The sequence below is a fragment of the Mirounga angustirostris genome, unplaced genomic scaffold (assembly GCF_029215605.1).
Source record: "Mirounga angustirostris isolate CCGP_5_RB_7025 unplaced genomic scaffold, mMirAng1.0.hap1 SCAF_13, whole genome shotgun sequence".
Taxonomy (NCBI): Eukaryota; Metazoa; Chordata; class Mammalia; order Carnivora; family Phocidae; genus Mirounga; species Mirounga angustirostris.
Genome location: NW_026991721.1, coordinates 24,187,151 through 24,214,159, shown reverse-complemented (window position 1 = coordinate 24,214,159; position 27,009 = coordinate 24,187,151). Strand labels below are relative to the sequence as shown.

The 27,009-nt window shown below is 44.0% G+C and overlaps 1 protein-coding gene across 12 annotated transcripts in view; it reads left to right on the top strand.

The window, feature by feature from the left end:
- The window catches only part of CD44 (CD44 molecule (IN blood group)), an 85,205-nt gene extending 71,206 nt beyond the window's left edge, over positions 1-13,999 (top strand). For 10 of the 12 annotated variants that reach the window (XM_064576651.1, XM_045893911.3, XM_064576663.1 and 7 more), the window contains 4 exons: positions 7-72; positions 4,226-4,297; positions 6,570-6,648; positions 13,004-13,999. In XM_064576651.1, coding sequence (XP_064432721.1) covers positions 7-72; positions 4,226-4,297; positions 6,570-6,648; positions 13,004-13,208 — 422 coding nt within the window. In that variant the 3' untranslated portion in view covers positions 13,209-13,999. Of the gene's footprint in view, positions 1-6; positions 73-4,225; positions 4,298-6,569; positions 6,649-10,128; positions 10,440-13,003 lie in introns of those variants that run through there. The other 2 variants (XM_064576660.1, XM_064576662.1) reach the window with 2 other exon arrangements.
- The last annotated feature ends 13,010 nt before the right edge of the window (positions 14,000-27,009 follow it).

Sequence of the window (27,009 nt, the reverse complement as noted above, 5' to 3'; positions counted from 1 at the left end):
TTACAGAAGACCAAGACTCATCAGTTCACCCCAGTGGAACATCCCATATCACTCATGGATCAGAATCAGCTGGTGAGTTTGAGCTACTGTAGTCATTTACTGTTATCATCACTGAGCCTGCCAATGATTAATAAAGCATGAGTCAGTGTCTCAAGAAGAGTGGTTCTCAGACTTTCTTAGCATGCATCACAATCTTGGAGAGTGCTTATTAAATCACACTGGTGGGCCCCATTCTTAAGGTTTCTGATGCGGTAGGTATGAGGTGGAGCTTGAGCATATTTATTTCTAGTAAGTTCCCTGGTGATGCTGATGCTGCAGAGACGGGGACCGCACTTTGAGAACTACCGTGTTGGAGAGAGAAGTCTTCCATGTGAAAGGATCAGGAAGAATTCAGGCAGGGTCTCAATTTAGCATTGTACTACACCAGCCTGATTAAGAACATGGGTCTTGGAGTAAGAATGGCCTGGGCTTGATCCCAGCTCCTCCATATACTAACTGAGGATGTTGCTTAAGGGATTTGAGACTCAGTTTCCTAACGATTAAAATTGGGATAATAATAATTGTTGCAGGGCATTGTTTTAAAGACTAAATGATGAAACAGGTGTAAAGGTGTAAAGCACATGGCACTGTAGCTAGCATTTACTGAGAATTTACTGTGTGCTGCTGGTGTTGTACTAAACACTTTCCATGTAGTAGGGTAGACCAGATGAAGCTGCTATTTTTGTAGGTCAACAGTTGAATATCCACGATTCCATATGGTTCATCTAGTATTACTTTATGTAATCATCCTACAAACCCTGTGACCTATGAAAGTATGGTTAGCATCCCTGTATTCCAGACAAGGACACTAAGACTCTGAAAGGGCAAGTACCTTGGCTGGGTTGACATGACTGTAAGTTGAATGGTGGAGCCAGGTTTCAAGACCCGAGGTCTCATATTGCCTCTATAAGTATGTTCTTTTTTTTTTTTTTTTAAAGATTTTATTTATTTATTTGACAGAGAGAGACACAGCGAGAGAGGGAATACAAGCAGGGGGAATGGGAGAGGGAGAAGCAGGCTTCCCACAGAGCAGGGAGCCTGATGTGGGACTCGATCCCAGGACCCTGGGATCATGACCTGAGCCGAAGGCAGACGCTTAACGACTGAGCCACCTAGGCGCCCCTATAAGTATGTTCTGAAGAAAACACTCCATAATGACCATAATTACTGCCAGGCACGTATTATTAAATGGATACATGTTTGCTGTGACTCAGATCACACCCCTGGAAACATTACTGCAGGCACCAAAGTCTGACATGAGGCAGGTTTACTTGTGACCAGTAACACTGGAACCACTGAAAGTCCTGCTGATACCAGTGGCCCTGATATCCTCAGTCCAGGTGACCCCATGAAAACCAGGGAATCCATCTGGACCATGGTCTTCCCCCCATGCCCAAGTCAGGGCTGCAGTTGCCTCCAGGCCTAAAGATTCACACACTTAAAGCAAATATGAAGACAGATATTTACATGGTGGCTCAGTAATAAGCTTTCATGCAAGAGCACAGGATAGAGGGGTTCATTAGAAATGCTTCTAAAGTAAAGACAGAAGTCCCAAGCTCTTTAGGTTCCTTGGTTGGGGCATTTAGCCTTTCCCAAACTCAGTTTCCTTTATAGTAAAAAAGGTGATCAGGACACCTGCCTCTGTTACCTCCCAGAGTTTTGTGAAGAACAGGAGCTCTCAGGAAAATGAAGAACTTTGGGAAATGATAGGGAGTTATTATTTCAACCATGCTCTCTAAAATCAAGAGACCCTAGCTACTCCAAGTGTGGTTCTTGGACCAGCCACTGGGACATCTCCTAGGAGCTGGCTGGAAATGCAGAATCCCCAGCCATCCCAGACCTACTGAATCAAGGTCTGCATTTTAACTAGACCTCCCCCCACACTGGTTGTTTTGTATGTGCACTGAAGTTTGAGAAGCTCTGTCCTAGACTGTTTTTCTCACAGTCAAGGCCAGTTGAATTATCTCTGTGCACACGTCTCAGGTTGGATCTCATCTCCAAATTACAGTGTCAAGTGTCCGTCTTTGCAAAGCTTGCTTTCCCAGCCAGCTCTACCCTGGCTTCATTTGCAGACCTCTGGAGTGCAAGGTGAGGCCTGCTGTATCTCATCCATCTTCTCTGGCTTTTGCTTGAAGTGAGAATCAGGTGGGCGGGAGCTGTCTCTTTTGTTTGACTCCTGCGCAGGTGTGTATTGTTCAAGTGGGAGGTTTCATCTTGTTGTACACACACCCAGATCTTTCCTTGCTGGGAGCGCTTTTTTTGAAAACCAAAATAAAGAGATTATGATCCATTAGTGGCCTCCTTTTCAAATATCAAAGGCTGCTATGAGTCAGAGAAAGACCAGGGAGAGTACCTCTACTGCTTAGATGGCTTTCAAACCCGAAGATCTCCAGTGTAGATGGCCAGCATCTCATGACCCATGCAGGTGAAGACGTGCCAATGACCAAGGACCCCAGGGGGCAGCTAGGAAAAGCACCTTGGACTCCCAAGATTTGCAAAGTACAAGGCCACTGTCAAAGTGGCATAAGAGGTGTTGAATGGCCCGAGGTCTGGTAAGAATTTGTTTTGTTCCATTTCAAATTTAATGAAAACATCAGATTGCATAAACAGGAGTCAGCCTATCCAAAATAACCATCATCATCAAAATTGCACTGTCCACTGTCTAAAGTTTGACTCTCCACAGACATCTTCCTTTAATTCAACCCTGGCCATCTTCATCCATTGCTTAGCCAGACAGACTGCCCTGATTTGCTTTTTCTTCCCTTGGTAGACTTCAGAATTTTACAGTGGGTTCCCCATGGATAGGAGGGAACAAGTTCATTTTTGTGGGATATTTTCAAATTTTGTTTTGAAACAGAGGAGGAAGCATAAAAAACACAAGCAAAAGATGAAGCTTTAACTTAGGTGAGTCTCTTCATGAGATGTCTTAGAAGTTTCTTTTAAAACACGATGCCTGGGGAGACGAACCATGAGAGACGATGGACTCTGAAAAACAGACTGAGGGTTCTAGAGGGGAGGGGGCTGGGAGGATGGGTTAGCCTGGTGATGGGTATTAAAGAGGACACGTTCTGCATGGAGCACTGGGTGTTAAATGCACAAACAATGAATCATGGAACACTACATCTAAAACTAATGATGTAATGTATGGTGATTAACATAACAATAAAAAATAAAATAAAAAACTAAAACACAATGCCTCCCTCATTTTGATGAGCCTCCCATACGGAGTTATGGATTCTTTATTTTATTATGTTCAGTTAGCCAACATATAGTACATCATTAGTTTTTGATGCAGTGTTCAAACGATCAGATTTGTGGATTCTGTGTCTTGCTACGTCTCCTTCCAGTTTGAGATGCTTTGCTTGTTTCCTTATTTTGTTTTGTAGTGGTAGAAAATATTCATTCTTCTGAAAACAAGGCATGTTTCAATAACATATTAGCAGGGACTCCAATAGGATGATTTTCCCTGGACAGAAAGGCCATTGCCCCCTAAGCCCTTATTTTTTAATGTTTATTTTTGTGTCTGTGAAGACACGGATGAGATTGTTAGATTTGCTTTGGACTTTCCAGAGCATTTGAATCCTCTAGGGATCTTGTTAAAATGAAGATTCTGACTCAGTAGGTTTGGGGTGAAGCCTGAGATTCTGTATTCCTAGCAGGCTCCCCTGTGATGCTGATGCTGCTGATCCAGGGACCACACTTTGAGTAGCAAGGTCTTAAATCAGAAATAGTACAGAGCAACTACACACAATTCCCATTTCTTGTGCACTTCTTTAAACTTCTGTAAAATTATGGTGAAGTGGATTTTATTGTTGTCCCCATTTTCTGAATGAGAAAACTGAGACCTGGAGAGGGTAGCTTGACTCAGCAGACGTCACTAGCAAGAGGGAGAGGGGGGACTGCCTGGCTCTGGAGCCCAAGGTCTTAAACACAGCACAGTACCGCTGGTGAGAATTCCCATGTTCTTGATGAACAATGACATTTCCAGACACTGGCCTTAATCAAACCAACTTTTCTGGGGAGATCTCTTTCGTGTAACACTTTATAAATGTCTGCGGCTTGAATCTATAAATAGCTTCTCAGTGATGCAGAGGGTAGAGAGGTTGGCCCTGCGTGCTGCTCTGTAAGGCACTGGTCATTATGCATTCCAAACTTTGATTGAGAGATATTGTTTTTTTCCCCTTAGGCCACTCAAGTGGGAGTCAAGAAAATGGGGCAAACACGACCTCGGGTCCTGTGCGGAAACCTCAAATTCCAGGTAAGTTTCAAGCTGTGTGGCAAAAAAAAAAAAAAAAAAAAAGGATACTAAAAAAGCACATTCTTTGCAAGCTAAAGGGTGGAGAGCACTTGGTAGGAAAGAATGGAACTTTTTTTTTCTGGGTCCCATGCATTGAATGTCTGTCCCTGGCCTGTCCCCAAGAATTGGCATGTTAGGTTCTAAAGCTTCCTTCCCAGATGAGTGATCCATCACCCAGGGGACTCTGTCCCATACCCAGGTCCTTCCTATCCCTGCCCAGTTTCTCCTTTCTATCGGGGTTGGGGCATGGAAGTTTCTTCTCACATTGCAGACAGTGAGGAGATATAAGGGCCTTTGGAGGGGGTGGGGAGTAAAAACATTCTTCTAGTCCCCAAACAACTGTTTCTCAAGGGACAGTCTTTCCTGATCCAGACAGAAGAAAGTGTCCTAATGAGTCACATCGTGCAGTAGGAGGGCTGGGACACCTGGCTCTCCTGAGCATCAAGATTTAAGGTACTTGAGGCAAATTCTTTATTTGACTTGGGCTCAAAATGGAGCATTTCTAAGGGGGAGTTTACAAAGAAGAAAGGGTTTTCCCAGGGTTGTAAATTCTCTTTTTAACTTTCCCTTCTTCAGAGGCCTTGGAGCTGAGCCTCCCTCGAGAAAAGGGAAGAATGTAGGGTGCACCTCACCCCCTTGCCTCAGCTTGCCTGAGCACAGCTGGGATAGGAGAAAGTGGAGAGAGGGAGTGGGCTGCCAGGGAAGGGGGGGGCACAGAAATGCAATATGCAACATTCTTCCTGGCTCTAGTGAGAGCGAACAGGAGAGACCAGAGAAAAGAACAGAAATGGGACCACCTGTTGGCCTCCCCACCTCCTGATTCCACCTCCCTCTCCACACTCACCTAACTAGGTGGAGGCCAGGCAGAGGCGATCCTGAGCAGGAAGTAGGAGGAAATCCAAGACTCCCAAGGGGGAATGGCCAATCGATGACTTCTTATCCTTCTTGGTTCTTGAGCTAGCTCATTGCACAGATATACAACCCACGTGGCCAGAGAAGGGATTCAAGTTGTCAAATCATATTTTTATCCTATTAAAGCTTGATTGTAAAACCTTTATATAACATCTTATCCATAAGTGATACATGATAATTGGAGACATTTGAGAAAATACAAACCGAAGGACAAAAATATAAATCATTTATTAGCTACCCCACCATCTGGAAATGCCATGGTTACCATTTTCATAGATGTCTTTCCCATCATTTTATTTATTTTATTTTATTTTTTTTAAAGATTTTATTTATTTGACAGCGAGAGAGGGAACACAAGCAGCGGGAGTGGGAGAGGGAGAAGGAGGCATCCCGCTGAGTAGGGAGCCCGATGCAGGGCTCGATTCCAGGACCCTGGGATCACGACCTGAGCCGAAGGCAGACGCTTAATGACTGAGCCACCCAGGCGCCCCCTTTCCCATCATTTTAAAATGTAATTTATATACAAAAATGTAATTGCAGCATCCATGCTGTTTAGTTAACCACCACCACTCTCAACTGGCTGCCCACAGCTTTCCAATGTCAGTAAATATTCTTCTCCTGTTCTCACCATGCAGAATACAGTGGGTATGCCCTAATTTATGTAACTGATCCCTTACTCTTATATTAGGTTGTTTCCAACTTTTACTATTATAAATAGCACAGCAATGAACATCTTCGAAATGAATTCTGAGGTCCTATAAATTCTCAGAAGGGGGAATCAAAAGCTGAATCAAAAGCATGCACATTTTGAAGGATAAGTTTTGCCAAATGACCCCCCCACCTGGGCCCCGGTTGAATGTGCAGAATTTCAGCCCTCCACAGGGGTGTCTTTTTCCCACCCACTAGTGCATGGCCCCCATTTGTGTTTCTTAATAAAACGTAAGGTGGATGCTCTTATATAGGAGAGGAATGTTCCTTTCAAGGGAAACATAAATTTCCTTTAGTCTCCTTAATAATACTGCGCCAAAGGCATTTACAAGTTTCTACAGGTCATTCTACGCTTTTTTGGAGACATGCTTCTTCTGGAGGAACTTGAAAATTCTGACTGGTGATAAGAGTTTAAAATAAGAGGCCTGTTGGGCAGACGCCTATAGCAGAGTTGTTCTGGTATTATCGGCCAGTTGGCAGGGCTCTTTGGCTGGACTCATCCAGGATGCTGAGTATAGTTCTTGTTTGGACCAGGTCAATTTATAAAGTCATTTTTGTTTTAACAAAGTGTGTTTCCCAAGCTCACGGGTGTCTTTTGGTTCACTCTCACCAGAATGGCTCATCATCTTGGCCTCCCTCCTGGCCTTGGCTTTGATTCTTGCTGTTTGCATTGCTGTCAATAGTCGAAGAAGGTAAGGGGATGCACCTCGGGGTCTTTGCTTTGAAAGGACATCACTTAAACGTGGGCTCCATGAACTTCCAGAGTGTAGCCCCTGGAACCAGCAGCCTCGACATGCTGGGAACTTGTTAAAAATGCAGAATCTCAGGCCCTACTCAGATCTCTTATATCAGAGTCTGTGTTTTGACAAGATCCCGGGGACTCGTGTGCGTAGTACAGCTTAAGAATCCCTGCTCTGGCACATTCTTTAGATAAAAGAGACACTGTGATTATTTGGACCATCACTTTTAGGTAGTGTTGAATCTTTCGAAGTCCTTAAATTCTTCAGGGTTAAACCCATGGAGACACTATCTGATGAAAGTTATAAAATATCTCACCCAGAAGGCATAAAATTATGTACTCATTCATTGATCAAACAGTATTTAGTAAGTGCACTCACAATGCGCAAAAACACTGTATAAAGATCTAGGAATTGGTCATCCCCGTTAGCCTGTCTGTGGCCTATGGAACCTTCTAGAACCCTTACCTAAAGTAGGCCTTGGGTTTCTGTGGGGGTTTTTTGTAATGATACTATTTTGTATTTTCTGGAAACTGTAGTTGAAAGGATTCAGGTTATTGCTTAGGAAGAGCTCCCCGACAGTAAGGCCTATGAAATGATGAAGAATTTTCCTTGCAAAAGTCTGAATAAAGACAGTCAAACAGCGTATGGGCTGTTTTCATATCCTCAGGGGTCCCTCTCTCTCCTCACCTCAACCAAGGCCTGCCACGTTGAAGTTATTTAAATAGTACACGTACCTGCCTGATCTGTGACCAGGCTCCAGACATAATATACAACCTAAGTGGAAGGAAGGAAAAACCTCATTCTAGCAACATGAATTTTGACAGCGCACTCCAAAGTGTGAGTCTAAATTTCCTGTTCAAGATGCTCTAAAGGTGCACTGTTTTCTTCTGAGCCCATGCAGAGGAGCGTTCCACCTTTTATAAATGTTCCTGGAGCTTGCTTCCAACAAGATAAAAGAATCGTATTTCCAAGGAGGGCTCCCTTTATTGTATCACTAGATCATCTGACGGTCCAGATGAGGCCCCTTGGTTGGGGGAAGACCCGGAGAACATGCTAGAATCTTTCTTGTTGGCTTTTGGAAAGCAACGGCTAATTCTATGGCCACTTGCAGTGCATATGCAGCATCTCTGGTTATCTGAGGAAACTAGATGATGTCACTTTACGCTGGTACAAGTTAATAAAAGTGCTATATCAAAGCCAAATAACTGTTGTCACCTGTACCTTTGAGAGAATAATAAAAAAAAATTACACATGATAGCCAACTGTGTAAGGAACAAAAACTAGGAAAAGAAATCAGAAAGACCTTCTAGGAGGTTCCTATGACTAAATGGAAAGAGATTTTGTTTGCCGAATTTAAATAACATGACTTGAGGGAGCCTTTACAAAGCGTCTTTATACTTTCCCTCAGCCTTCTTGTTTTCTCTTAGATTACTTTTGCTCAATTAGAGATGAATTTGCTATTGTTGGAAATGAGTCCCTTTGTTCCAGGGCCTAGACTGCACCCCTTCTGCTCACATATACAGTCCATAAGCTTTGCACACGTCGCCATAGAAACGTTGGCCCCGGATGCTGGCAGTGGGGCCGATTCCTCCGAGAAGCCTCTCAGCTGTCCCCCAGAGCAGCTGGAGTCTGCTCCGCGGGGCTGGTTAGCTCACACGGCGCTCCCCAGCCTGTCAGCCGCAGAAAGGGGCCCCTCGTCCCAAGACCAGCCATCACCCTAGCAACAGGCAAACAGGGACACACGGGATCCGGCACAGCGAGTATCTCACCGGGAAAGTAGCTGCTTGGATGCCGTAAATTACTATGTCCTGATTTGATCATCTAAAACAGATTTGCCAGGCAGCTAATGGGTGGTTAACGGCTCCACGGGCCCCTTAATGTGCCCTGCGTTTCTAAAGCCGCAAGCCCATTTCCAATCCTCTTAAAAGGCTGGGCATTTTTGCTTTGAACATTACATTTTATTTATTTATTTATTTATTTATTTTTAAAGATTTTATTTATTCATTTGAGACACAGAGATACAGAGAGAGAGAGAGAAAGCATGAGCAGGGAGAGAGGCAGAGGCAGAGGGAGAAGCAGGCTCCTCGCTGAGCCAGAAGCCCGACGTGGGGCTCGATCCCAGGACCCTGGGATCATGACCTGAGCTGAAGGCAGACGCTTAACCATCTGAGCCACCCAGGTGCCCCTGAACATTACATTTTAGAGAGATCCAGAATCCTATTTGCATCAAAGAAAGTTTGGTGGAAAAGAAGGACCCATGGCAGGCTTCCGTTTCTCCAGCAAACATCTTTTGAGTGGCAAGGAAGAAAAGATCAAACATGGAAAGGGTGCCATCCCAGCCCAGAAGAACCTTGAGGTTTAGCAGCAACGTTGACTTGTTGGATTTGAGTCAGACGATTTTTACTGAGAACATACTCTGTGCCAGGCACTGGTGTATGAACTTTGGTTAAAAGATGAAAGAGAAAAGCAGTCACTGAAGTTGATGTGCAAGGCTTGACCACGGGCTTCCAGGACAAATTGACCTGTGCGTCATGCATCATAAAGATGCCAATGGAGCGGTCCTATTATTTCTTTAGCTTTTCCCATCCCCGTCATGCCCCATGTCATCTTACCTTGCTGTTCATAACCAGAGTCCTTGAATTTCAGCTTTCCAGTGGAAATCCTACTTCATTCCATTTCCTTAAGAGCAGACAATTGTCTTAGGAGTCAGTTGGGTTGGTAGGTATCGGATGAGGCCCAAGAGGGGTTAGGTGCCCTTCCCCTAAAGAATTGATCTGATTTGTATGAAGAGGAGAAAAAAAAAAATGTGAGGACCTTATGAGAGAAGGTTTCACAAAGCTGGAATGATTCAAGGATGTCACCCTACTGGCCATGCAGAAAAGGCCTTCACCAGCTGTCAGTCTCATGGGAATAATCGTGTGATGCACCACCACCACCACCCCCCCCACTAGGGTAGTCATCCCCCCTCTGCTTGGTAGGTCCCCTCTGTAAAGCTCTATGATTTAGAAATGCCTTCCTTCTCTTCAGCTACAGTCAAGCTCACTGTGATCTATCTTCACCCAACCTTGTTCTGTCCTCTAGAACAAAGCTGTCCAATAGAACTTTCAGCAATGATGGAAATGTTCTACGTCAGCACTAACACAAAACCTTTGTGGCTCCCAAGCACTTGAAATGTGGCAAGGTTGACTGAGGAGGTGACTTTTTAACTTTGTTCAGTTTTAATGGGTTTAAATCTAAGTAGCCACCTGCGGCTAGTGGCTACCCTGTTGGGTGACACAGCTCCAACACAACACAAAATAAATCTCTAAATATCTTTAAGGAGTGTCAGGTGGAAGAGACAGAAGACCAGTTGTTGAGTTACTCCCCCAAGTCTTTCAAGATAAATTCCTCCATGCCCTAAATGTGTGCTACCTGGTTTCTCACCCCCTCCAGCCTGCCCACCCTCTCCTGGTGAGACCCCACTATGGCTCCTCCCGTATCACGTGGTCACTGCTCAGCTGAGTGATGCCTGAGATTTAAGGAGAAAGGAGGTGAAGATGGGATGCAGTTCGCTGGAGATCCCGACCTTTGGAGTCAGAAAGTCTCAGTTGCAGATACTCTGTTTATTGCCGTAACTAGTCGTGTAGCCTCAGATGATACCCTTGTCTTCTTGGACTCAGGCTCTGGTTTTACATAATGAAGAGGTTGGCTGGGCAACCTCTGAAGTCCCCTTGCTCTCGTGTTCTCTCGTGTTCTTTCTGAAAGTTCTATAACTAAAAAGAATGAAAAAAATTAGAACTTGTCTTTTAAAAGTAGTTATTAATGCTTCTGAGTTGGTGACTACGGGGAGGTTCGGGGAGATTGGTGCTCTCACAGAGGCAGGGGATCTCCACACCCTTTCCTCGGCCCTTGCCCTGTGCATCTCTTTCATCAGGCTGTTCCTGGGTTATGTCTTTTTGTAATAAACCGGTGATGTAGTATGTAAAAAAAAAAAAGTAATTATTAATGCCTGGAGCAACAAATATTGGACTAGTTGTTCATGAGAATCATCCTGTCCTCCTGAAGAAACTTAGATAGCAGAGACACAGAAATCCAAAGGGAAATGGGGGCAGGACAAACCCAAGCACCATATTTCTGAGCCCTACGGGTTCAATGTTATCCACTTTTTAAATCAGCTTTTTTTAGACTAAATAACATGAGTCCCTAGCCCCCACCCATGCACCGACATTTTTTATGATTATTAATCACTTTCCTACAATGTGTCATTCAACTTCTAAGCCATCCATTAGGTCGGCAAATGGGAATTGCTTTAATAAGACCCCTCCCCTCCAAAGAACACCTGAGATATCCATTTGAGAATTTGAAAAAATACAAGCAGACTTCCACCTTCAGCCTTCTGGGCCATCTTCAAGGTAAATATAATGACTAGGTGGAGGCAGTCAGAAGACAAGCAAATCCCAAACTCATATGGCTCTGGTTCAATGAACAACTAGAGCCAGTGTTTCCCGAACATTTACTGTGCTCTGGATTCTGTCCTAGGTGCTTCTCCAAGGCCTTGGCTGCCCCATCCCATTGAGTAAGAGCAACAAGTAATAACAATAATAGACTCGTGTCAGTGCTGGGCTCTGTTTCCAGGGCTTTCCACAATCCTGTGGGATTGGTGCTCTTACTGGCTTGATTTTATGGATAAGGAACCTGAGAGTCGGAGAGGTTAAGTGAGTTGCCCCATGCCACACAACAATAAGTTCTCAAAACCAAGCCTTCGCAGCCCCTACCCTTGTTTATGTGGACTGCGCCCATTGTCCCAGCCCCACAGACTTGCTCCAAAGTTCAAGCAAACTTCCCTCCGCCCCTCCTCAAGCATCATGCCAGAGGAGACAGGATCTACCTCCTGTTGAGGAGGTATAATTTCTGTTTCCCCAAATAAGAGATTAAAGTTTATGGCCTTGGCAATTCTAGAGGGAATGGCCCATAAGCATGAATAATAGAGGCTTTGTCTCTACAACTCCAAATATCCAGCGGCAAAGTGCACAATTTCGACTTTACACTGTTTCCAAATCTCCAGATGGTTGGCAGCATGAATAGAGCTGGGCAGAGCCCAGGCTTCTGGTCATAAAGGCATAGATTTGAATATTGTCTCTGTCTGTCTTACTAGCTATGTGACCTCAAGCTAGTTATTAAACGTTCCCGGACCCCAGTTTCCACTGCTGTATAACTAGAAAAGCAGCTGCATCGCAGGGTTTTTGTGCAGATTTCATGAAATTATACGTAAAGTGTCTGGCGTTCAGGAGGTGTCCAATAAATGCTAGCCCGTTTCACCTCTTCCCCCACCCTCCCCCTCCTTGTTGCCCCGTGAGGTTCTGCAGCTTTGCTTCCGTTAAGCAATCTGACTTCTAGATGTGCAGCAGTAGGCCTGTGACCGGACAGAGGAAGTATTGCATCAGGCTGGGTGGGGGGAGGCAGGGACACCATCAAGGTCATGCTCTTCCATAGAAGACCTCCTGCGTTCGATTCTTGAGCAATGTTACTGAGAACCCTTGCAGTAACAGTGAATAGCTTTCCTTATGTAGTTAAGCCTCCTACGTCCAGAGTTATATGGAAGTTACCCAATGTTAACTGATGAAAATCAATACGACCTTACACGTCTAGAATAATGTTTCATTTTTCTCCGTCCATGCAGTCAGAACCCTGATAAGGCCAACAAAGTATCCACTGGGAGAGGAAGTAATGGGACTTGGTCGAATACACAAATCAGAATGATTTATAGTCATCATGTTCATGGTTTATCTAAGTCTACAGGAACTGCTAAAGTGCCTAAAAAAGGCAAACATTGCCATCTCTTAGGATGAGGAAGGAGAATTAGAACTTAGGAGTCAGACACCAAAGGGCTTGAATCCCAATTCTTTTATTACTTGCTGAATAACTGGGGCAACTTACTGAATTTTCAGAGCGTAAGGCTCTCTTCACCTGCAATAGGGGGACAGTGCTGGCCCTGGCATCCCAGAGTTGTGACCACAGATGCTCAAACTCAGCTGTGCATCAGAACCCCCTTGAGGGCTTATTAAACCACAGATATTAAACCCACTACTAGCCTTCTCCGACTCAGTACATCTGGGGTCAGGCTGAGAATGTGCATTTCTAACAAGTTCATAGGTGATGCTTTTGCTGCTGGTTCAGGGACTCACTTTGGATGGTTAACCATCAGTCAGATGAAACATGCTCAGTCAGACCATCCAAATCTGTCGTGATGATGTTGACAGTGGTGACGACAATGAGGATGATTTGAGTCATCAGAGCACCTTCTCATGTGCTTTTTTAAAATCATTAGGTGTGGGCAGAAGAAGAAGCTGGTGATCAACAATGGCAACGGAACAGTGGGGGACCGGAAGCCAAGCGGAATCAACGGAGAAGCCAGCAAGTCTCAGGAGATGGTGCACTTGGTGAACAAGGAGCCCTCAGAGACTCCAGATCAGTATATGACAGCCGACGAGACGCGGAACTTGCAGAATGTGGACATGAAGATTGGGGTGTAACACCCACGCCGTGGTGACCTTGGAGAGAAACGGCAGTTGGAGACATAACCATGATAAGGAGCTGGGACACTTCACAGATGCAATGTGCTACTGATTGTTTCATTGGGGATCTTTTTTTAGTATAAAATTTTCTACTCCTTTTTGTTTTTTGCGTTTTATTTTTTAAAGTCAGGTCCAGTTTATAAAAACAGCATTGCTTTCTGAAATGAGGGCCCAAATGATAACCTGCAAGAATTTGACTGCTCCAGTTCCTACCTAGAAGCCTCCACCCCCGAGGGCATGCTCTGGATGGCTTCTAACAAAAGCCACAAATACATCTTCCTGATCTCCGACCTTCCCTCCACTCCCCCTCCCAGGCAACAGCGGCCAGCTAAGGACATGCCCCAGGGCTAAGAGGGATTGGTCCCTGGGAGGATATTTGAATGGGTCCACATCCCTCCCCTCCTCCTGCAGCCCAATCCCTGGGCATTTCTTTCCAGTGGGGTATGGGATCAGAATGTACTGGTTACACATCCCCTTCTACAGACCCCCTGGAAATTTTTCACATGCTTCTGGGAAATACCCAAAAGGTGAAGCTATTTATCTGTAGGAAGCTATTTATCTGTGTTTTTGAAATATTAAACCCTGGAGGTCCTTTGATCAGTATGATTTTTTTTTTTTTTTGGTTACTTTGTCAGAGGCATAAAGGGTTTAAGCTGATTCATAATAAACATCTGTACTTCTTCCACCTTAACCCTTTGTGCTGTGATCCTTCAGTTTTTTTTTCACCAGCAAGGTCTGGTTCCCAAAAACTCATCAGGAAGATGTGAGAAAGCCCTCCTTGAAAGTCCATCTCAGAGCCACTAAGGGCCCCCCACTGTTCAGGCTCACTCAACCAAATCTCAAAGAGAATCAAGGAAGACAGCGCTGTGCTATCTCTGGGGCTTCAGAGCTTTCTCCTGTCCTAGCACCAGAATTGTGAGGGAAGGAACCTCAGCTGCTTTTATGTGAGAATGGCCACCAGTTCTCTGCCCTGAACGGCTGTGAAAAGTCACATTACATTGCATGACCTACCATTTGTGACACTCCATTTATAGACACTGACCCTGCGAAGTGATGTCCAAAAACAATATGGAAGTACCTTTTGACCTCTTGTAATGAAAAGAGAAGCCAAGGGAAATGAAAGAAAGCATAGACAGTAGCAAATTGATTGCCACAGGTTGGGGAAGGGGGAGGCAGCTGTGTAGATCCTATTTGAGTATTTTTATGACTGTATTTGTTTATACTTTAGCAAGCCAGATGTCCCTGACATAGTTGCTACTCAGGGTATGTTAAGTGCCTGGGAAGTCCCTCAGAAGGTTACAGGGCTTTCCACCCTTGGAATCTTAGCACCAGATAGGCAGGTTTATGACCAAATAAGAGAATAATGGCTTTATCCCTTGCTTGGCAAGTCCTCGGTCTTTATTCATTAGTTCAGAAGTCCCATTGGTCCTGGAACTTCCAAAGATGATTTGTAATAGAAGAAATTGAATCTATAAACTAAGGACTCCTATTAAATGAGACTGCTCTCCTTATGCCCCCATAAAAAGTCATCTGTTGCCTAAACTGATAGGTTTAACTGGTGATGTTGCTAAGACCAGAGAGAGAGAGAGAAAGAAGAAGAAGGAGGAGGAAGAGAAGGGGGAGGAGGAGGAAGAAAAGAAAAAGAAGAGGAGGAGGAGAAGAAAATAGGTCCCACATTAGTCAGGGCTGGGCTTATACATGGGGCGATTATGAAGGATCTATTCCACTTTCTGCACTCATTTCCAACTTCTGTTCTCCCCTATCCACCCTCATAACCTCCTCCCAATCATGATCTTTGAAAACTTCCTTCTCTTCTGTGAACTTCATTGGCCAGTTCCAGACCCAGCTGTCTGGTTTTCTTTTTATTTTCAAGCGGAAAGAAAAGAAATGGACATCTAGTCACTCTGTTTCATAGCCACTATGTCCAAGTGCTCCCTGCTTTCCAAGAGCTTTCCTGGTCTGCTGCAGACACGCTCACTCCGGCTCTTTAGCCACTCCAGGATCCAGTTCATGAGGGCTATGCCAGGCTCTATCCCGAGATTTTCTTCAGGGTCATGGATAGTCTTACAAGTCTCACAGCTAGGGATGGTTTTCCTTTTCTAGAGATTTCCAATAAATAGGCTGAGATAGGTGATTGTTTTCTATTTTTAGAATTTAATACGATCTTTACTTTTATTACTGTTGTAGTCCCTCACTTGGATATGCCTCTGTGTCCTCAGATAGGAATGAGAGAGGTCCAGAGCTTCCAGCCCTTGGATGTAATACCCCTCCAATATTGCCCAGAATTCATGGAATAGGATGTATTCTCTCCCATTTGAAATAATGGCATAGAGAGCTTAAGATGCAATTTTTCCTACAATTGTAAATCTTTTGTGTCTCCTGAGGGCTGCCTTTAAATTAGCACTGGGTGAAAATAAAATGGGACAAGAGACTCCTTCATATCAATATTTTGTAGATTCTAGCCTGGCAGAATGGAATTCTCAAGCAGAACCTCTCAAAGGTTTATATTGAGATCATGATGCCAAGAACTGATTCCATAGCCAATGTTCATTCAATACTGGTACAGCAGAGGAGTGGGAGAAAGGAATCTCTGACTTCTCTAGAAATGTCAAGTGTACTTAAGAATAAGAATAACGTGGTCCATTTACCTTTATGTCATAGGTATGCCTTTCTATGAATCACTTATGTTGAGTTTTCAAAGAATAGCTCATTGTTCAGCATGTACAGTAACCATTGTTACTTTGATTTGTCACAGCACACCCTTCCTCTGATTTTTGTATATTTATTGATGGACCAGTAGTAACGAGGAAAGTATGAAATGTATATTGCCCAGTTGAAAGCACTTATTGGAAAATACCAAAATGCCACTATTAAAAAGCTAAAGGAAACAGACTCTGGAGTCTCTGATTTAAAGGGAATGGAAGTCTGGGAGGGGCCGAGCTGCAATGATCTGGCTGGCTGAGTAATTTAGAACCACAAGGTTAAAGTTTGTGAAGTGACTGAAACTTTACACTCATTTTTTCTAAAAAAAAAAAAAATCACATGGACTTCTACCACTTGAGGGTCTTCTTTGGGAGAAAGTTTAATTTTATGTAGTAAGTGGTCCACATAGCTCAAACTAAGTAAGATATCTTGAAGTGTTAGTTCTTTAAAAGCTGAGTACTACTCCTGGACTTCCAGGCAAAGAGAGAAGAGTGAACATACTCACCTCCATTCTTTCATGCAGGCCTCTGAAAAGACAATAAAGAGATATTCCAAAAAGGTGTAAACCAAGGGGATCAAAGAGAATGGAAGAAGAGACAATAGGAACAAAAATTTGAAGCTGGAGAGTGACAGTTCATTGGTAACTGAGCAAATCTGGAGAAGCTGAATCTTAAGCCAGCAGTAGGGAAGTTGAGACAGGTCAGTTGCATTTGTGAACAGAACCCACACCAAAGGCTGAGAAATTGGTAGCATTAGCTACCTCTGGGATGTGCTGGAGGAGATGGGGATAAAATTAGGAGGATGGCTTTGAAGTCTATTTAAGATGCAGTTAGAACCCCAGATCTCCCTCTTCACTCCAAGTAGCTGAGTGACTGTTCTTTCCCAATCCCAACCAATGACCATTCTCTGAAGAGGGCAAAACAGAGAGTTTCTGAGGGGCAATAAGGCATATCCAGTTGACATTAGAAATATCATACCGAGAAGTGAAAACATGCATAAGGAAAGTTGAGACTCCCTTGCCTTCTCCCCCTAGCTTGGTTTCCAGAATGCCAGCAGCCAAGCATGTATCCGTCAGGCAGAAGTTCAGTCTTTCTGGGGAATCTGATAAGTCTGAGAGAAAACTCTGAAGATACATGAGCATTCCCCCAAGGAAATGGCCCAGCAAAGCAAGCTGCAGTGAAGATCACATCTCAAGCCCTGCCAGGCACACAGGGCTCTTAGCTTCCTGTAGCTCCCTCTTACACATCAGAAGTAGAGATGATTCACAGAGAAAAAAACTTTTAAAAACATCATTAATAACCTCCTTAGGGTAAGAGGAGATCATTTATCAGTGGAACAAGAGCACAATGCTAGCATAAAAAGGAACATTGAGGGAATGCCTACAAAAAAGGAGCTCTTTAAAATTCAAACTCTAGGGGTGCCTGAGTGGCTCAGTCAGTTAAACGTCTATCTTCAGGGTCCTGGAATCGAGCCCTGAGTCAGGCTCCCTGCTCAGCGGGGAGTCTGCTTCTCCCTCTCCCTCCCTCCCTGCTCATGCTCTCTCTCTCTCAAATAAATAAAATCTTTAAAATAAATAAATAAAAAATAAAATAAAATTTAAACTCGAAAGCACAAAGTAAAAAATAAATTCAATAGAAGGTTTGGAAAATAATGTTGAAGAAATACCCCAGAAAAGAGAGAAAAGACAAAGCAAAGGAAACAGAGGAGAAAAGATAAAAGTAGGGAACCATTCTAGGAAATCTAACATGCGGATAATAGGAGTTGCAGAAAGAGAAAACAGAAAATGAAAAGGAAGGATTCATTCAAGAATAAATCAAGAAGATCTCCCAGAATTGAAGAACACAAATATCTAGGCTAAAAGGACCAAGTGAGTGCTTGGTACAATGGGTGAAAACGGACTCACACTAAAGCACATCATCTTAAAAATTTATCACAGTTGAGGCAAAGAGATTATTCGATAAGCCTCTGGAGAGGGAAGATTGATAATACAGAGGATTAAGAATCAGAATAGAATCAGACTTCTCAACAGCCATATAGAATACCATGAAATGGTACCCTCAAAATTCTGAGAGAAATATTTCCTAGCTAGAACTCAAATTTAGCTAAACCACAAATTAAGAGAAACGGTAGCATGAAGGTGTTTAAATATGCATTGTCTCCAAAACTATCCATCCATTTTCAGACAACTCCCACAGGATGTACTCCATCAAAACAAGGAAGTTACCAAGAAAGAGGAAGGCATGGGACTCAGAGAGCAAAGTAAAGGGAATTCCTGCAATGATGACAAAGGGAGATCCTGGGACGGCAGCTGCATAGTGCTAGGGATCAATCCATCCAAACTGAAGTACTGACAATAAATGAATGGACCTCTAATTAAGAAGAAAATTACATTTTTGGTTCTAGCAGTTAGCTATCTGTGCATTAAAAACCACTCCAAAAATGCAGTAACTTAAAACACAAACATTTATTATTTCTTGGGAGTCTGCCCATTGACTGGGTGCTGCTGATGATCCAGGCAGAGCTCAGGGGGGGCATGATTATACTCACAGATGTGTCTGTGGTTAACAACAGGTCAACTAGAATCTATGATGGCTTCATCAGGCATGGCTGGGAAGATGGGGGGTGGTCTCCTCCTATGTGTCGTCACATGCCCCCAGCTGCCTGATCTAGCCTTGGCGGGGATCCAAGTGATGGTAGTTGCCCACAAGGCTTCTTGGGCCTAGACCCAGAATTGATTCTCTATCATTCCACCATATACTACTGACCAGACAGATCGTAAGGGCAGCTTGGACTTAAAGGGTGGGAAACAGATTTTACCCCTGAATGGGAGGAGCTGCAAAGTCACATTGCAAAAAGTGTGGTTACAAGGAGACCAGTGATTGGGGTCATTAGTGTAATCAATCCGTGACTGTTGGTTGAAAGATGCTTGTGCTTGAGGGCACCTCTCATGTTTACGCTTAAGTACACACACCATCTTGGCCATGTTGGCAAGAGCATTAATTTAGAAAACCGTAAACAACTTCATAAATGCCACGTTTATTGGAAAAGGAAGGAGCAGGGTCCTGTGTGAATCTATGTTCCAGAGATTACCCGATACAGTAGAAAGAGCATGAGCTTCGGAATCAGACAAACCTGGGTTTGAAGACCGACTCTATCACCTAACTGTGCAACCCTGTTCACACATCTTAAATACTTGGAGTCTTAGTTTTCTTATCTGTAAAAAGAAGGACCATGAAAACTCCACGGGGCCACTCTGAGGATTAAATGAGGTAATAGTACCTGACAGGGTCTGGCCTACATCAGGTCCTCAAAAATACTAATTCCTAGGTGAATATCAATTCATCTCCCTTATGCACACAGTAGGCACTTAACTTCTCTCTTCACCATCCCCTCCGGTTTCCAGAACTCTAATCAGCTTTTAAGCTCTTAACTTAGGATGCCTGGAACCAGAATATCTTGGACTCCAAAGCTCTTCGATTTTCACAGAAAGGTTTTTTGCTTCCAAAGCCAGACTAAAGAGCAAGCAGTCCCGGAAGCCTATTAGCTGGCATCCTTTGATGAAATCTTGGCCATTCAAGCTGTGGCTGTGGATTAACCAAAGTTATGGCTCCACCAACAGCTTTGATCAAGATTTCCAGAAAGTTGCCTCACCACCCCCCTCCCCAGGCCAAGCCCCTTCCCCTCCCAGTGCCACCCCTTTACCTTGTCCAGGTGTCATCGACACAGGTCTTACTCTGTCACGTAATTAATTGGCCCATGGGCCTGTCTTTTCCACAAGACAGCAAGCTTGAGGGCAGGATCCGGCTCTGGATCTCCAATGCACAGCAGAAAGCCAAGATCAATAATGTCCTCAACAGTTACCCTCTACAGAGCGCTTGCAGATTCCTGGATTTCACCTTTGAGTTGTTCCTATAACCCATGAAGGAGAATTCGCGTCCTGTTTTTAACAGGTGAGGCACCTGGGGATGCAGAGAAGTTAATTATTGTCCCTAAGATACACAAGTAGAAAGTGGTAGAACCTGGAATGGAGCTCAGCTCTGTCCAGAGCCTCTGACCTCACACACTTTGTTGCCTGTAGTCAGAAGTTTGGTAAATTGAACTTGTCCAAGTTAAGAGGTCATCTTCGAATGCTGTAAACCAGGTCAGCATGCCCTCATTCTCTGGGCCCAGTGGGACTGAGGGAGGCTTCCAGAAACCACAGGAAGGGCTTGGGAATGAGTAGGTGAAGGTACACTCACCATTTAGGCCATATTGGTGATAGAATTAATTTAGGAAACTGTAAACAACCTCATAGATGCTGTGTTTATTGGGAGGGGAAGAAGCAGGTCCTATGTCAATATGATTTTTGCCATGCTGCCTGGGCAAAGGGTCAGGGGAGCAGGAAGTCTGGCCGAGCCATCCTTCTTCCTCAATAACCAGCACCCCAGCCTCCAGCCCCATCCCTTGCCTGTGTTGACATCTGGGCTTCAACACTGGTAGATTGCCCGTCAGGGCTCCCCATAACCCGCCCCCTCAACCCACTCCCTCAGGCTTCCAGACTGTTTGCCTCATCATGTGATGACTACTGTTTTCCAGAAGTCTAGTCCAAACCACTTCCTCTTTCCTCACTCCCTACAGAAGAATGGCAAGAACCTCAGGAAAGGCCCCTGAAGTTGAGTTAGAAAATGGCTATCTTTAAAAGAAAATTCTGAGTACAAATCTAACCCTACCCCTTACTCCCTGTATGACCTTATGTAAGTTTTTGAATGGCTCTGGACCTCGGTTTCCTCGTCTGTAAAATGGGAACTGTCATTATTACCAGAAAGACAGATGAGCGATTAAATGAGATAATATATGTAAAAACGTGTGGGATATAGCAGATGTACATAGTTTTTTTCCCCTCTTTCCTGCCATCTTCAACATTTTTCTCATGGGAACACATAGTAGGGACCTAGATAGGATATGAACCATGGTGTGTGGGAAGTCAGGGGTATTTTAAGAATTTCTGAGCCCTTCCCACCCTTCCAAGAATTGGGGTCCTAAAAACCCTCCCACTCTGAGATTCCCAAACACCCATTATAAAGGAAAAGAGGTTCTCCCTCCTGTTTTCTGAGGAAGGGTGGAGCATTCAGGCTTATTACTATCAACATCTTACTACACGAAGACCCCGCCAAAGCAGGGCTTCAGGGTGGCTTTTAAATGAGGAGAGAGAGGAGAGGGGGTTGAAATTCTAGGGGCCTGGCTCCAGAGAGCCTGGCCCACACCTTGGGAAGGTTTCCGTGGAGAAGTGGAGAGACAGGTTTTCAGCGGTAAAGGCTTACAGGCAATTCAAACTTCAGGCAAGGTTACTAGAGTTCAAAAAGAACTGTACCTTTTATTTTCTCCTCCTCCAAGGATTCTTTAAATCTCATTAAGAAATGAAGAAAGAAATGTCAGGAAAAGCTGTCGGAAGGATAAAAATAGAATTAAGAAGAGTGCAAAGAAGAGCAAGACTTGAACAAAGGTAGTGAAAGCAAGTTAGTACTTTATTTAATAAGGCCTTTCTGTATATGGCAGAGAGAGAAATCCTAAGAGGTATGAAGTCATCCCCAAAGAGTCCCAATAAGGACAGCGTCTCTCCTCTAATTCCCAGTGAGGCTGGCTGGCAGTGATTCCAGGACAGGTTGGGTTGGCCACACTCGGCCTCTCTGCTCTTCCGCCCTCTGAAGCCAGTCTCCGTGGGTGCTAGTATCCAGCACCTGCAGCACCATGGAGTCTGGCCTGGGGGGCAGAGTCATTGGCAATGCTGGGCTCCGTCTAAGGGCAACACCAGGCTGGGATATCTCTCAACAGGACATCTCTCAACTCCCTGACCCTCTGTGGTGGATCACTTTCTCCTTCAGCAAAATTTCGAGCTTTGTGTAAAACCTAATCAAGAAAAGTCCTACGTGTTCATCTGGCAAGCCAAAAATGGGATCAATGGGAATCTTCCCATCTGGTTCACATCCTTTGAGATATTGTTACTTTCCCTGTTATTTAACCAACTTGTTGGCCTTCTCTGGCCTGTTGATAATGCACCCCCTAGTGGATGTTCCAGAACATTCCAGAAATTGGGTCCTACTACCTGACTTTGGTCCTTGACTCCTCAAAGTAAAGCCAGCAAAAAGAGGGTGAAGGTGGATGTCCTTGCACCAAAGTCTTAGTGTAGAGTGGGAGTGGAACTGGATCGCCTTCATGGTGGGAAAAGGATTAGGGTACAACTGATGGTCCACATTTTCTTTTTAATCAATATGTTGTTTTGAAAAGGATTCAAAGATCATAAAGAGAAGGAAATATTAATTAGTTGCCATTTAATCATAGTACCAAATACCTCCTATGTGCTGAGCACCATGCTGTGTGCTGGGCTCTACATCCTCGTCTGAGAGACACAAACAAGTGAGTAGAGTACCTTCCATGACAGGATGTGCAGAGAAGGGTATCTACCTGCATGGCTAACATTGACTAGGTGCTTGTTATCTTCTAGATGTTGTTTAAAACCTGCTATGCACAGTAACCCAGTTAAGTGATTTAACCCCTCTGTGGTTAAATAGATCATAGAACATAGCCCATAGAGTTATCAAAACTAAACGAATCAATACCTTAAGGCTTTAGAGCAGTGCCTGGCACAGAGCCCTACATAAGCATGTGCTACAGTAGGAAAACTAAAACAAGACTCAGGAGATCCACATGGAATAAAGTACTTTATTATCTTTATTTTACAGATGGGGAAACTAAGGCACAGGGAGTATAGTCCCTCAGTAAGTGACAGAGACAGGATGCCAACATGAACAGTGTAGAGCCGGGGACTGCTCTCTGAACCCCTACACCGTACTGCTTCTGCTCCAACATACCGATCCTTTTAATGGGAATGATTTTCAGTACAGCTTCCGAAGAGGGCTAGCATCAGTGTTGATGAGCTATTAAATGAGTCTCAAAATCATCTGGGACTTTAAAACAGTTTATGCCCATTAGTTGGTTCTAAATACAGCACATATTAAGTGGTCTGTTCGGTGTTTGGGGAAAAGTTCAATTCTATACCAAATTTTGGCTCTATTTGATTTGGAGTTATTCCTTTGGCTACATGGATTTGTTGAAAGAATCTACAGCTACTCAAAGAAGAGATTGACTTATTTGGTGTCTTTTTTTGTTCTGTAAAAAGAATTTAACATTAAAAATACAAAATTAGGGGCGCCTGGGTGGCTCAGTCAGTTGAGCGCCAGGTCTTGATTTTGGCTCAGGTCACGGTCTCAGAGTCCTGGGATTAAGCCCTGAGTCAGGCTCCAAGCTCGACTGGGAATCTACTTGAAGATTCTCTCTCTCCCTCTTCCTCTGCCCCTCCCCGTTTGAGCTCACTCTCTCTCTTCCTCTCTCCTCTAAGATAAATAAATAAATCTTTAAAAAAAAATACAAATTGAATGATCTACTCCATTTCTAGAAAAAGGTAAATAGAAAACTAAACATCTGTTTTCTGCAGAATTCTTTATTCCCCAAAGTTTTAAGCTGGAGATGTTTTCTCTTCCAAAAAATATCCTCTAAGTTTGGTAACCAGCTACACAAATGAGCTGAATTTCAAATCATATCAGTCTGACTGGATAAACTCATTTCCTCCTGCTTCCAGAATTTAGAGAAACATGATTTGAATAAGATGTTCTTTGTTGTCCAGTAAGAGTAAGGTGTCTGATAAATTACCTTAGCCGTAAGGCAGGTACAAATGCTCTTCAGGCATATTAAGTCCAGGGTATTCATTCTGCTAGGAGAACTGTCAAGATGAGTGGAGAAAATAGTATTTGTTATTTAGGTCAAGACGGGGGTTCTGAAAGAAATGATGAGGTGTGTTTGATTTTAGATAATTGAGGGGAAACCCAGCCACCACCTAGGGTGATAATCTCTCACCAAGTTTTTCCTCCCATCCCTCCAGTTCTCAGAGACAAGGGCTCACTTCTGGGCAATCCAGAGGACATGGAGACAGAGCCCATCATTCTCTGTGGCTCAACTGTAACTTGAAGAAGGAGAAAATCAATCGACATCCAACAGGGAAGGTTGGGATTGCTGAGGGAAGTAGAAAGAGCCGAAAGGGGCAGAGATTTGATTATTTCTGTGGGTAGGGCTGGCGGACACTGGGAGAAAGGATTGTGGTGATATCAGAAATAGATGGGGTTCATGGAGGAGAGATAAGTAACAGGAATGAAAAGAAGATAGGGAAAATCCTAGAAATGTGCCTCTCACATTGCCCACCCCAGAAGGAAACTCTCTCTCTCTCTCTCTCTCTCTCTCTCTCTCACACACACACACCCACACACACACCAGCTTGTATCGTATGGGGATAAGAAGCTAGATCAGTTCTACTTCTGAAATCAATTATACACTATATGTTAACTAACTAGAATTTAAATAAAAATTTGAAACAAACCAAAAAAAAAGAAGGTAGGTAGATCAAGTCCACGATATCTCGTCTCCCTCTCCCCACTCCATTCTTACAGTTGTGTAAGACTTTCAAATAATCAGTAGCTGGATATACAACCTTCATAATAAGCATCGTGTTTCCTGCAGCGTCCTCTGCACCTAGAGGAATGCCCTGGCACATAGTAGGTGCACAGTGATACATGCTGAGTAAAGGCCCACATGAATCATAGAAAGAGGCACGTCTTATATGGCAGAAAAAGAGGAATCTGATTCACTGGTTATATTTTGGGCCTTTCCAGAGTATCTGAATGAGGAAATGATGTCTGGTTACTTCCAATCCGAGTCATAACCTAGCATTAAGCTGGGAATATATCCCCCAGGCCAGCTGCTAAAGATTTAGCACAATGTCACCAAGATGTCGAAGGGGAGCTGGCCTGCTAGCGGGGCAATGGTGCGTATTAGAGTTTCTTACACGATGGTCGATCTAAGCAAGGGATGTATGCCAGGCAGCTTAGTGCAGACTTGGCACTGCCTGCTGGAAGGGGGTGCAGCATGCACAATTGCGCCATTCGAGAATGAACCTTCCATCTCAGACTTTCGGGTTAAGTCAACAGGTTGAATATATTCATTTACGGGTTTTCCTTCCTAAGACTTGCTCAAATGATAGCAAATGTATCAAAAGAGTGTAGGCCTACAAATACAAAAAGCGTGGAAGAAGAAAGCACATTAACAGAAAATGAGAGCTCAACAGATTTTGGAAGACAGAACGTAAATGGTGAAGGCATTCCTGGTCTCGCCGGCGTGGAAAGCTCTAAGCCAGCAGGTGCGCTGAGCGAGCATCTCTGAGAGGAGCTCCGGCAGAACCCATCTCCCATAGGAGACGCCTGTGTCCTGACTCAGCAAGTGGACGGAGTGGTGCTGAGGAGCACAAAAGCATGACTTCAGCTTGAGCTAGACAAGCTTGGTCCGAAGGGCCCCCAAGACTTCGGATCTTGAGCACATGGCACACAGACAAGTGAGAAGTGGAGACAGGTTCACAGCTGTGGGAACGTCTGGTGGCGGAGCTGGTCAGTGGAAGTCGCTGATGGCAGTGTCCTTACAAAATTAATCCGCCTCCCAGCCTCTAAATATCCAAGAGAAAAATAGAGGCAGGGTATCCTTCCCTTCCTGATTACTGATAGCTGAATAAACATTATGCCTGAGGGCATCTTATTTAACATATTTGGGCCTCAGTTTCTTCATCTGTGAAATGGGGTCAATGTGCCCCACTAAGCAGCATGAGCATTTCCCCACAGCAAGACTGCGGCTGGACCAAGGGAAGTCCATCTTCCTGACTCATCTCTTCAGAGGACAGCTAGAGACCCATTCCGTGGGGGCAGAAATAAAGATAATATATCAGTTTGGGTTATTTTTTTTTCATCATTTAGCTTTCAATAACACAGCTGTTTAGAAAAAAAAAAACCCTCACCTCTAATTTGAAGTTGGTGCAGAAAAGAATAATTTCTAAACTCTCCAAGCCTCGATCTTAGAAAAATGATACTCTTATATTGTATCAGCCGAGACTACTTTGATCTGTGCTGTCTTTTCCTCCAGCCTGCCTTCAGAAGCCTCTCCGGTGACTGAGTTCCCTTTTCCCAGTTCAGGCAAACATAAATCATTTCCATAGGCATCATCGGATAGCTACTGGCTCATAAGGAGTGTTTAATTTTGCTTCCAAATGAGGCTACCACAAAGAGAAAACATTTAAGCCGAAACCCCGGAGTAGGAGATACATTTCCCTAATGTACCAGGTGATTGTTTGCAGTACAAACAACTGCAAATTCTCTGTGGCCCCAAATAACAAAGTTGATTGCCCACTCCTGCTATATGCCCATCGTGGGTCCTGATAGGCTCCGTCATCATGGACCCTGAGACCCTGAGTGGTCAGGGTGCAGTCATTATCTCAAATATTTTCATTACTTTGAGATTCTAGAAATATGAGCATTTGTAGAGCTGGAAGAGGCAACTACTTCTCAACCCCAAACAATAAAAGATAAAATAGAGATGTGCTATGCACTAACTCAGTCTCAGAAGAAAATCAGTTTGAGTACATGGTCGTCCTATCTATTGCTAAAACCTCTGCAGGAACTAATGTGGCATCCAGCATGTTCTTTCATTCTAAAAAATGGCTCAGAAAAAAAGAAATCTGAGGATATGGCTCTCTGCCTCAAGCCTGATTGGCTCAAGGTCCCCACAATTACGAGAAAGGGATGTGTTTCTAGAAGGACTGAGGGTGTGGCTATTGGCATACGAGGCTGAGTGAGTCAAACTTAAAAAGCCAGTGAAGATTTTAAGAGTCATGATGCCCAAGAAACTGTGGACCTCAACTAGAAAACTCTGTACCTGATGAAGAATTAAAAGGAGCCCTGAACCCTAACTTTCTATGAGCAGAAAGCAGAGGCTGTTGTTACAGGAGAGATTATTCCTATATGCTTGTTTCACACGCAGCAGCAGAGTATAATGGAGAAGGTGGGGCTTCTGAGGAGGTGGAATGAAGGGTCACTGGGGGGAGATGGGCTGGGGAAGCCCTCCCAGGGAGCCAGATTAGGACCTAATTAAGAAATGTCCCTTATTCGAAGTCAAGGGGGCCCTCTAATGTCTGCCCACCAGGATTTCT